The sequence below is a fragment of the Gambusia affinis genome, linkage group LG11 (genome assembly GCF_019740435.1).
Source record: "Gambusia affinis linkage group LG11, SWU_Gaff_1.0, whole genome shotgun sequence".
Lineage (NCBI taxonomy): Eukaryota > Metazoa > Chordata > Actinopteri > Cyprinodontiformes > Poeciliidae > Gambusia > Gambusia affinis.
In genome coordinates, this window is record NC_057878.1 from 23,801,200 (window position 1) to 23,814,046 (window position 12,847).

General features: G+C 37.1%; 1 protein-coding gene across 3 annotated transcripts in view; it reads left to right on the top strand.

Annotated features, from left to right (window-relative positions):
• Positions 1–12,847, top strand: part of LOC122839624 (neuropilin-2-like) — a 116,585-nt gene that overhangs the window by 85,852 nt on the left and 17,886 nt on the right. For all 3 annotated transcript variants that reach the window (XM_044131400.1, XM_044131401.1, XM_044131402.1), the window contains exons 12-15: positions 4,569–4,637; positions 6,018–6,182; positions 11,461–11,729; positions 11,849–11,945. In XM_044131400.1, the coding sequence (XP_043987335.1) occupies positions 4,569–4,637; positions 6,018–6,182; positions 11,461–11,729; positions 11,849–11,945 (600 nt within the window). The remainder of the gene's footprint in view (positions 1–4,568; positions 4,638–6,017; positions 6,183–11,460; positions 11,730–11,848; positions 11,946–12,847) is intronic.

The window sequence follows — 12,847 nt, forward strand, 5'->3', positions numbered from 1 at the left end:
GGACACCATTAGCTTCAGTAATGGAAGTTCAAGTGAAACCATCTGCAAGCCGGCCTGCACTGATGTCAAGCCAACCTACATTATGATCAGAGAGGCCAATTCTGGTCAGTGTGTGAATCAAATACCTCTCCAAAATATTGCTTTTTTTATTACATTACTTTTAAGACTGCTATAATTCTGATAGTTTTATGGGGGGGTGGGTGTTCTGAAACTAAGTAACATTGCGTTTACAATTTGAACCAGAACCTAAATTACTTTACATGTTGTAAGTTTACTACACAGTCAAAGATGTTTCAGGATTTCAGAAACATACTTTTTTATTAAAATATGTTGTGGGAAGACCTTGGAAAAACTCTGTTACTTTAAATAATTATTAGTGTGATAAAAAAACATTGTTTTCTTCACGGTATCCTGACGACACTCTTAACTCACTTTTTTTTCCACACTTAAGCTCATTTCCTTTGTAGCTAAGATGATTTTCTTTGCTATTCATTGCCAGAATCCTCGTTTTTATCAACTCTCATCTGCTGACACTTAAGGCTACAATTACAATCACAGACTTTGTGAGCTAATGAGCAATTCACTGCCAGTAGTTTCCTGACATAAACAGCGTTCTCACTTTTAGCATCTCTGCTGTCAAGATCACGGCTTTTTGCCTTTAGCCACACTTAAAGCTTCATTATTGCTGCTTTTTGAACTACTGTCACATGCTTATTATTAGGTTAGATACAGAAATTGTTCTTGCAACTAAACACAGAATACTGTGGTCCAGTGCAGCTTTGATTTCTCATTGTCTTTTTGTTCTACAATAAGGTACTTTGGAAATTAGCCTTTTAAAAACATTTCCCATGAAGAACTCATTTTCTCAACCACTCAACCACCAAAGCAGGAGTCATGATTATGTCTGGCACTTTAAGCTTCATATGAATCAAACTTGCAGATCTGCTTTTTAGGAGCAGTTTTCTGATTTGCCATTTAGACTACCACCATGATTTTCATCCAGAATAACACTCAGGTTTTCCACCATCACCTCGCATTTAAAGTAATACTTTAACACTTAAATGCTCTGCTCCCTGTAGTGCCATAACTATAAATGTTCTCACTATTTTCCAAGTTTCCTGTCTCTATAAAGCTAATGATCTGCCTTTGTGTGCTTCCAAATGTGGCACAAAGTTTAACTGTACACACATTTTTCAAAGTTTGTAAAACTACAAATCTATTTTTAGCATAGCTACTGCACTCTTCCTAAGATTTTGATTTTGCGCTTCCCCATTTTTGCCATGATTTCTTTAACAGGCCACCATAAAGAGGGAACATATCTTTCACCATTTCTCTTTGGAAAATTTCTAAATCTTAGTTGTGAATGTTTTCTCAACATCTCTCCTCTTCAGCTGATCCCACAAGTTTTCTTATATTTTATATGATATTATCTCTGGGGAATAACATACCTTGGAAGACATATTATTTTGTGTGTAGGGACCATTTCTCTTCATTTGGCTGTATGTTTCTCATTAATATCTGGTTGTTAGATGGAGTGATCAGTTTCAGTTTTCAGAAAAAATCGGAGTTTGCAAGATTTTCAAAACCAGTGCATAATGCAACCAGAAACAGAAGCAGGCCCACACCATCACAGATTCTTTGCCACACTAAACAGTGGAGCTTTGTTTTACTTCAAACCCATTTATTGCCAAATAGCTCAATCTCATTTAACCAAAGCACACAATTCCAATAAAATACAGAAAATTATTTTTGTTGCATCCTTCCAGAAATAACTGCCTGGCTTGTCCTATCTGCAGTAAACTTAGAAGTTGTTTTTTTTGGGTTGTTTTTTTTTTTTTGCTCATTGGGTACAAAATAAGTTAGTTTTTTTATTAAGCTATAGATCCAGTTGTTTAAAACAACTTCAGAAGTTGGTAAAAAGTCGTGTAAAAGTTGTTACTCTAGCTGTAAAATAGAAAAATTTAGGTCAACATGTGTTTTCCTATTATTTTCTGAGTAATGAAGAGAAACACACATCTCACACACATGACCTCCACATGAATAGTATGTTCTTTTGCCAATGCCAAGCGTGGTTTACAGCTCATTCTGAAAGGAGCTCAAAGTCGGCAGAACTGATCGGACTAATGGATTGTCTAAGAACGATTTTGTACAAAAAAAAATGTAATAAAATTATTGTTTATTACATAGACTTGCCCTAACCTGAAGCATAATATGTCACCTTTACAGTAAAAACAACACATTCAATTTTTTGGTGCTTGAGTCTTAATGTGGCCAAATATGGTGAGACAACTACTGCATTGCTTGGTAAGCTATCCACTGCTGCTAATGAACACAATTATCAGTGAAGTGATTTAGATCTGTAGCCACTAATAATGTAATAATGGCTGCGAATGCTTTTGGTAAATATTACTATGTTGAAAGTAATTGAGTAGCAAGAACGTTCTCCATCTTCCCCACAAACACACAGTCACTCGGTGCTCCACCAGTTGTTATTTAGGCTGACACAGGTAGATTTACACCCAGAGCTCTTTCCATAATTGAACAGATTTTTCTGTTTCCGTTTCACCCTGCTCAGTCAGCAGCTTCACAGTGAGCCAATGTGCCTGTGACACTTTATGCTTCTTAGGGTTTAGTGTGTGTGTTTGTTTTCCATACGCAAGTGAGTCAAACACTAAAGGCACATTGCTGTAGCTGATCACACTGACCCATTTAAACATTTCTTCTTTTTTTCTCATGCATCAATAAGTAATTCCTGGTAGTAGTTTCAGAAAAAATTAAGACTACCAAAATTTTATTTCATATAATAGCCTGGCTAATAATGCTAAAAAAATATTGAAGTCACTTCTGAAAATGACTTGGTTGACCTTTACAGTAATTACATAGAGGATGCTGATGGATAGAAAGAAGGTGAGGGGATAGATGATGGAGCCAGTGAGCAATAGAGGAAGTAAAAGGGCGGATAGTTCAAAACTGGATTTGACAGGTGAAAGAAAGATGGAAGCGGATAGAGGAGCCTTCCGGAAGCTGTGTGTGGTCACTAATTAGGAAAATGGTTCCATGAGGTGAAATGGGTCACATATCCATTTCTTAAGCCTTCCTGTCTCCTAACGGGGGAGGGGCTAATTACAGCAAGTAAAGGGCACATGATTAAAACAGCTTCATGTCAGCAGATAAGACCCAGTCTTTAAATATACATGTTTTATCTGTGCAGCATTGTTCTTACTTATTGTGCCTTACAATAGTATTTATGTCTCTCAAACATTTTAGCTAATGTTTTTTTATTGGGAATTGTCAGTCTGACTAAAGTGTGTGCAACTGTGATGCGGATGGAAAATTATGTGTGCTTTTCAAAAGTTTTAGTAAAGTAAAAGTGTGACATACATTTTTTATTTAGTCCCATTTATGCTAATTACCCAAAATACCACAAATTGCTGTCAGATTTCTAGTACTCAAGAGCCAGTTTCCTGCATGTTTGGATCATTTACCTGCACCAACAGCACTCAACTACTTCCTGAGTATATCACTGAATTGTGATGCAAACTCATAAAGGTCCCTTCATTTCAAAATCTCAAAATTGAGGCTTGGCCTGCAAAGCACAGTTGTTTCCAGAAGTGAACAAGAGATGGCGGAAAAAAAAGAAATGAGAAACACAAGAGAAAGAGATTTGTGGGTATATGAAAGCAAAGCAGGCAGTGGAAATCAAAATATAACTCAAGGAGAGGTGGCAGGAGGAGAGTGAAAGAAGGAGTTATGAAGAAGAAAATTGCAGCTGTAGTAAAACAGAAACGACACTTAGATGGGATTTAACTTCTATAGTTTGATGGCAGAGAGGCAAAAATGCCTTCATTCAGTGTGTGTACGTGCATGTATGTATGGCAAAATCTTTGTTTATGTGAGCAGAAGCAACTATTTTTCAGGGGGTTTAGCGATGTTTTTATTTGTAGAGACAGATTAGGTGTTCTCAGCAGAAAGTTTGAGGAGTCGAAGGGAGGGATGAAACAACGTAAAAGGCAGGAGCAGATTCAGAGACTAATTTGGTGAGAAGCTTCTGGTGTTTTCGCCACACAAGCCAGAAATCTTCTGTACCATTACGTCAATAAAAAGACACTGACTTCTTGCTCTGTGGTTTGAGTTTAAGTGTGCATAGGGGAAAGATGCCTGAGCATTCAAGGAAGTTTTAAGACTCATAGGTAACAGTAAAAAAATGGTTTATTAGAACCTGAGGTTTGGAGGGGTTTAAAATGATCAATTATTTAGAAGAAATCAATCCAGCCTGACTTTATGTGTGAAACTAACGACTCCTTAAACCCTGACTAGTCATGCCACTGTTGGCGGCAACAATTGCCATCAGCCTGGTAGGTTTGGAGAGTTATTTTCCTATAATAAATGAGTTATCGTTAACATATGTTTGTTCTGAAACACGCCAATGTGAGAAAAACAAAAGTAGAAGACAATTGTCAGCACTGCAAGTTAAAACATCAGCTCACATAGAGTGATAGTGTTATAGTTTTGAAGTCTTTCCTTCGTGTTTTTGTGTCTATATTACTAAATCTATCATTTCCTGACAGAAATCACCACTGTTACGGTGAGCACCACCACGCCAAGACTGGAGGAGACGACTCCTACAATGAGATCAGGTGAGCACACCATGTTCCTCATAAGCATCACTGCATCGACAAATTCAGATTTCCTACACGTGTTTAGTTTTGACTGTGTCACATCCACACCCATAAAAACACACACTTACTCTCTTAAGGTCACAGCTACGATGTCACTGTGCACCACAGAGCCTCTGGGCTTTGAAGTCAGAATCCCACAGGTAGCTCTGAGGGGAAATAAGCTCCCACCACCAGACTCACACTAGTGTATCATTTCACAGCTATAGGTCAACTGACTATCAAGCAAGTAGCCTCTCTGGAGTTTATCTGCAGCAGTTGTCGTTTAGTTGGAATAATTTATCATCTCATTTTCTTTCTTTCAATCTTTTTTATACTTTTTTGCCACTCACCTTTTACTTTATTGCCTTCTTTCATTTTATGAGTGTTAGATTAGTAGTCCCTGACTGAATTATGTTGTCTTCTGTTTACATTTTTACTCTCTTCTGTCCTTTACCATTTCTTTTGTATTTGTGAAGATAATTTTTTTAGATGGCAAAACAAATAAAGACAATGAATCTCTAAGCTTAATCAAAACAGAAGAAAGAGCAAAGTTTCATTTTAAACTCTCCCAAGAGAAATCCAATAGTACTGAATAAAAGAGATTATGGTGCACTTAATTTCTAACACACGGCCATGCAAAAAAAAAAAGAATACATTCTCAAATTGTGAAGATTATGTATTTTATTTACATAGGAAAAGATTGGTTAGACAGACAGATAGATAGATCAATTTTTCTTTTTGTGTTGTTTCTTTCATCAAATAGATAATCAGCCTTTTTAGTCTTGCTACCTATATCTAAGAATAAATAATTACACCAAGAAAATAAAACTTTCTTGGGTAACTTCGTCTTTCTTTCCTTCTTTCTGTCTTTGTCTCCTTCTTTCTTCCTTCCTTCCTTTCTTCCTTAAAAGAAAAAAGAAAATTGTTTTTGTTTCTTTTTGTGTCTCTTTCTTTTCTTTATGCACTACTAAAAACACAAAATCTTGCCAAGTATTTTTGGTCTTATTCCTAGTGCATATGTCTTAGTTTTGTCTCATTTCAAGTATACTAAATTAGTAGATGTAGTAGCTTGTTTTAAGATTATAAATCCTTTAAATTGATAAAAAAAAAATGTACTAGTTGCAGTGACAGATTATTTCACTTAAAACATGTTAGTTTTCATATATTATATGAGTGGAACGAGAGATTGCTGACTTAAAACAAGCTTTTAAATCTTTATACAAAGTTATTTATAAGTTTTGTCTTATTTCAAGTGTACTAAGACATTTGCATTAGAAATACCAAAAATGCTTGATGACGTTTGGTGATTTTGCACTGTGCGTATTTATTCATGATTCGTCTTTCCTTTTCAACTCACAGTCACGACGCCATCCCTGTCGGCCGTGTGTGACTTTGAGAAGAGTTTGTGCGGCTGGTCGGCTGATCCGCACTCAGGTGTGAGCTGGACGCTGCACGGAGCCAGCGGCGGCTTAAATGGACATAACACTCATGGGACATGGCAGGACCTGTCGCTGGGATCAGACAGTAAGAACAGCGACACCTCTGAAGAATATCAACATGAAAAGCAAAGCGCAGCAATCATTCACTGAGATGATACCAAAACAGGAATCATTTCGAGCAGGTTTAGATTTGTGAAACTGACTTTTTGCTTATGATTACTTTTAATTTAGAGCATCCCTGCTATGGCTAATGCATGAGGTTTAAATTAAGCTTCTTTTTCATCACTGCTGCTCATGGCTTTGAATATGAGCACACAACTTCACCAATCAATCTCTGTGAATACTTGTGACAGCTAATAAGTCAAAAAAAGAAAACAGCAGACTCGCTTTGAGGGATTAAAGTGAGAGAAATTAGTAGGGGTTAAGCCTATCTGCTGACTTTCAGTTTAAAGTACAATACAGTAAAGAAAACTAAATGCCTTAAAATAAGTGAAAGTAAATCTCTTACAAAGGCAAGAAATGCTTAGGTTTTTCATCGCTTAATTTTAGTATCTCAATGCAAATTCTTTTAAAGCATCAGAAAAAGCTTTTGTATTTGTACATTTGGGATGCAGGTGCCTGTATAGGGGCAATAGGCGTTAATAAATTATCCATGTTTAGCTAAGGTTCGTGTTTTGGAGATCTGAGTGGGAAATCTGAATGAGAATGACATCTGAGGAGAAATTTTCAACTTGGAAACCAACTTAAACCAACCAAAATAAATTTAGTATGGCTGCCTTCACATGTAAAACATACATAGTGACTCAGTCATACACTGTTTTTTACATTTCTGACTTTTTCTGCTACACACAAAGTGATATCTCTATTTATGACTCTGCTTTGTCCATGTTTAAATGCATAGACTTGACTTAAACATGTTACCAGCAGTGAATGCCATTCTTTCTTTTGTTTTGTGTCTACTTGCAACCAGATCTGGCTTAAGGCAACACAGCTCAACTGTGTTGCCTTAAGCATATTGGGAACACTCTGGAGCCCTGTTGTTTACCCTAATCACAGTGTTTCTACTGTGATTAGAAAGATGACTGGCAAAATTGTATTTGATATTATAATACAACATCTACCCATTTCATGTTTATAGGGGGGGTTCAACAAAAAAAGATAATTACTACAAGAGGAAATCTTTTCATGTAACTTATAACAGGCAACAGGTTGATTTAGCAATTGTTTAACCCTATGCAGGTTTAAAACTTAAAAATGAATAGTACTCAACTCTACTGAAATATTCAAGAAACTCTTTAAGCTGTTTGCAAGCAGCTTCAAGAAATGTCTTATTTTTCAGGCAATTTCTAAACAAGTCTTAAACCTTTCTTAGAACAAAGCTTTTTTGAGCTAATTAACAACAAAGTGTTTGTCTGGTGGAGAAAAATCACACATCCCAATGCTGTGAGGAACCACTGGAAGCAACCATGATGCAAGGCTTTCTCTCTTGATTTCCTGAAAGTGTGTACAGAGCCTTAATTAAAATTTGGAGAAAAATGCTAGCTTACAGAGTTTCCTCTTCTATAACCTAGTTTACTGAGTTGTCTGTATTGTTATTTTTTCCTCTTTTTGTCAAAAATATAACACTCACACAACTGTTTTATTTTCCATTTTAGTTTTGCTCTTTGCACAGATTTTATCTCTTTGTGTATTGACTCTTTAATGCACCTTCTGGCCACTTTATTAGGTACACATGTTCAATTGCTGGTTAGCAAAGATAGCCTTTCAAGTATTTGCAGCAGAAACTTGTTGCATTTTGTTATCTGGAATCCGTAAAGGAGACATTTTGAAGTTGGAACTGAGCACAGTGATGGAATAATGGACAGCTCCAATAAATTACATGTGGTTTCACAGACATGACGATGACTTCAGTGTACTTCAATGGTCTCCACAGTCAAATAATATTAGTCAACTCTCAGTCACTTTTGTTTGTTGTAAAGTGAGATACCAGCATAAAAATTTGCCACAAGTGCATGATTCTGTAATGTCAATATCGACCAAAATATCGCTGTGTTTAAAGCACCTTCAAATACCCATGTCATGAAGAACTAAAGAAGCTCTGGAAGAAAATTAGTTCAGTCAAATACTGATAAAGCTTTGTTAATAAAGTGGCTGATATGGGCATATCTTTGTTCCTTACACTCATCTGGGTTTCCTGCTGTTTTTTTTCGCCTGTTAGCTATCATATATTTTTCTTTCCTCTAATGTTCTTACAAAACTGTCTCTGTTCTCAGTCCTTGTTTCATTTTTCTTTGTTCCCCTTACGGCACCATGCCTCCTTCAATCCATCCCTTTGTTATAAGCTCTTCACCTCCATTTCAACTCACTTTGCTTTGTATAATTTTAGCATTTTCCACCTCCAGCCCTCTTTCTCCATCAGTCAGATTGCCTTCTTCTCTCCTCGCTGACCTCTCTTCCATTTCCCTCAGTGGTGCTTTCCTTTTCTCCACATCTGTGCATCTTTAATAAGAGCAGGAGGATAACTAAGACTGTTTTATCAATCACACTTATACGTTATCATAAAGCTTACACATCTATAAGGTGCATGCACATTGCCCAGGGCAGTTAGATGAGTTGATAGCTTTGACAGAAGAGTCACTGTTACTCTTCAGCTGTATGCACTGCAAAAACACAAAATATTGCCAAGTATTTTTGTCTTCTTTCTAGTGCAAATATCTTAGTACACTTGGAATAAGACAAAACTAACTTGCAAGAAATAGGAGCTTATTCAAGTTAATAATCCCTTAATATTGATGAAAAACTAGTTGTAGTGAAATAATCTGCCAATAGAAAAAGACATTTTTAAAACAAGGTTTTATGTCTTTATAGAACGTTATTTGTAAGTTTTGTTTTATTTCAAGTGCACAAAGATATTTTCTCTAGAAACTAGACCAAAAATACTTGGTAGGATTTTGGGTTTTTGCAGTGCTCAATGCTCCACACACCTCTCCACACCATAACTTTAACCTGACTAAACACTTAAAGTTTGTGGGTTCACTTCCTTCCCACACATTTATGACCTTGCTACATAGCAAGGTTTTAATCGTATCTGTTGAAACCATCAAGTTCACGGTTGACTGGACAGCTCCTTCATAAAAATGCTGAACCGTGACACAAGGCAAAGCTCGAACGCCTGACTCTCTGGGCTGCGCTCTGTGTTTGTGTGCTTCCCAGTACGTTTATGTGATGATGTGAAATTGACTTAGCAGCGCCCCTGTCTCCTTGTTTGACAGCAACATGACATTAAGTCTTGTTCTACAGCAACATTAGCGTGGCACCCCGTCTGCAAGCTGTCTGCGTATGCAAATCTGATCGGCAGCCCCTGCCATTAAGTGTCCTTCTTTTGGGGATTTAAAAGAGAAAAGCCAACCAGAACAGAGCTCATAAGTTATTTTATTTCTTTTATAAAATTTCTCAAATGGGGTATACACATAGAGAAAATGCTCCTTTTTTAGTGGCATTATGTTGAAGTAGTACGTTGTTCAAAAAACATAATCTGAATGACCCAAGACACTGCAGTCAAGGCAATTTCAACCTCCAACATGTTTGCAACTTTTAGATGCGTCTCTGACCAACACATCTGAGTCAAATGGCTGAAATACCTCTCTGGTAATGACGTGATTATTTGGCTTAGAATATTTTCAACCCCAAAATGCTTTAAAAAGAAAGATTACAAGAAGTTTACACCAACATTATTTCATTAAAGACAAGGTGGAGAATTTTCCATCACTGTGCCAAGAAGTAAAATGTTAGTCTATGATCTTGTCTTATTGAAGACGCAGCCTTGTGCAGAAATGTATGCACATCTTATAGCAGCAATAACTGCTTTTAGCTTAGAGCTCAGAACAAGTCAGTGATTGATGGACAAACCTCGAAACACACAAACAAAGATGTAAACATAAACAAGGAGACTGAAAGTGGGACCAACGCTCATGTACAAAGATAGCATCGAGAGATGCAGGATTTTTTTCCTCTTTCCCTCAGAGCCAGTTCTACATCTCTGTTTCTCCCATGGAGAGTTTTTAATTAATTCCTTCCCTTTGTACGTCAGCCAAGATCAAACGAGGAACGACAGAAAAAACACTGCAACTTTTCCCTAAGTGTACTTAATGAGCAATGGTAATTTAGGTCCCCCTTTTCTCAATGCCTCCAAGTAAAGAGCTGAGCTACCTCAAATCTAATGCATTATGTATTGAGCACAGAGTGCTGCAAAAGCTGCTCAACATTTCTTGTAATTCTGAGAAATGGATGGACAGAATGACTGTTATAAAGCATTGTGTTTGTGATTAGGCTTCATTTAAAGGAGACCTATGATGCAGAATAAGTTTTTTGCATGCTTTTAAACATCCATTAGGGTCTCAAACTGTTCTTTGGCATTAAGTTAATGGGTTTTTTTGTGTCTAGAAAATGAGCCATTTCTAAAAACGTCCTGATTGTTGAGACAAGCTTTGTCGTTACCCAGCAACCCAATCCACAACCAGCCTGTCACCTAGCAACTTAATCAGAGCTCCAGCATGTTTGGTCAGCTGGTTATGCACTGTACAACGGCTGCTGTAAAAGACATGTGTTTCACTCTAGACTCAATATTCACAAATCACTTGGTGTATTCTTGTTGGTTGTGCAGGAGGCTCCACTTCTGCTTTTCAAAGATGTGCAGTTGTATAGTTGAGCATCTGTTTGGAGGCATTTTCACATGCAAGTGTAAATGTTTTGGGGCGTGGCCAGCAGCTTATTTAGATTTAAAGTGACAAGAAGCCGTAAAACATCTCATTCTGAAAGGAGCTCAAACTATACAGAACTGAGCAGACTAAAATCTCATTACCTAAGAATGAGTTTGTGCACAAAATGTAATGATCATATTTCATATTGCATGATTATGTAATATGAAACATGCATGGTTAGGATAGGATTTATTGCACCTATCCTAACCTGTTCAAAGAAGCATAAGCATAAATTTCCCAGTGGTAGTAATTTCTTGAATTATATGATTTCACTTGCTACAAGACTCCAGGATGTCACATTGTAAAATATTGTCAAAAAAAATTTGAATTACACCAATACAATTAGTAACACTGTGCATTTTTAAAAGTAGAGCCCATTAAAATAAAACAATTTTCAATATTAGAAACTACAATTTTATTGAAGCTACAATTTAACTAAAACTCTCTGTTGAAGAAGGCAATAAAATGTCTTCTTATGGTCATTGACGAGTCAAACAAGGGCTTAACCTCATATTTACTTTTATTTATTTTACTAAAATTCAACTAATCTACAGGATTAAAGTCACTGTGTAAAACTAAAACCATCTATTTCTCTCCTTCCAGATTTTTCAGGGAACTACCTCCACCTGGATGCAGGCAGCCACACCCAGCGCAAGAAGGCCAGACTGCTGAGCCCCGAAGTAGGGCCAGAACGAGGTCCTCTCTGCCTTCTCTTCTACTACCAGCTCCAGGGGGAGGCGGAGGGGTCTCTACGGGTCCTCCTGAGGGACAGCGACCAGGAGGAGTCCCTCCTATGGGTGCTAAAAGGCGAGCAGGGGCCTCACTGGAAAGAGGGCCGGACCGTCCTTCCCCAAAGCCCCAGAGAGTATCAGGTAGGCGGATGCTGAAAATTTTCCAGTCATTATAAGCTTTGGATAAAAAAAATTTACACGATGACTCTTTTTATTATGTTTCTTGGAAATAATAAACAAGACCATTTTTTCTGGCGCAGGTGGTGTTTGAAGGTTTTTTTGATCACCCAACTAGAGGCCACATCAGGATAGACAACATCCACATGAGCAACAGCATCGAACTAGAGCAATGTGGACGTAAGTCACAAATCTGTCCCATATGGCGGTATTTGTTTGTTCTGTGTTTACCTGGAATCTGGATGAAAAAGAGTAAATGTTAATAAAACTGATCTAATTTGCACTTGCATGTGTCAAAACAAAAAAAAATGCATATAAATAAGAAATGAATGTAGCAGCAAACGACCTTTGGGCATGGATTTTAATCAATTTTTCATTATTTCTCCCTCTACCTTTTCCTGTGCCATCCCATCCTGCTGTGTCTTCCTTCCTTCCTTCTCACCCTCATTGTCTACATTTTTATCCACCCCTAACATCTGAAGTAATGTTCCCCAACTTGTCAGACATCATGCAGCATAATTAAGTTTGTGCTTACAGTTTGTGTAACCATAGACATTTCAGAGAAATAACTAGAAATAATGCAAAATTGCATGCATACAGACAGAAGCCAATCTGTGACTGTTACCACATTCCATTCACTTTTTCCAAATTATATATATATATATATACGATCCCACATTTTTTGGAGTGAATCTTACAGTGTCACCTGATCTATATTTTTTCCGATTCCTTTCAATTTTCTCACTTTCATAACCTCAAGGAAATAATAAACAGCAGCAAATTTCAGGTCATCTTCCCATGAACCTTTGACCATCCTTACTTCCCACTCTTCCTTTCTATTCACACTGTCCCGTAACCTTTTCACCCCATCTTCATCCATTTCCTCTCTTCTACTTGACAGCATGCTTGCTGACACTAAAACTGTGTTTAGGAAACAGTAAGAAATGAGGTCATGAGATAGAAGGAACTAGGAAGAGCGAGTTTGGTGAGAAAATAGAAAAAGTAGCTGCAGTTTCTCAACTTTTTACGAGAAAAACGTCTTGTAAGACGGGCACATTAGGCCCATTGTAGATAGAAAGTAA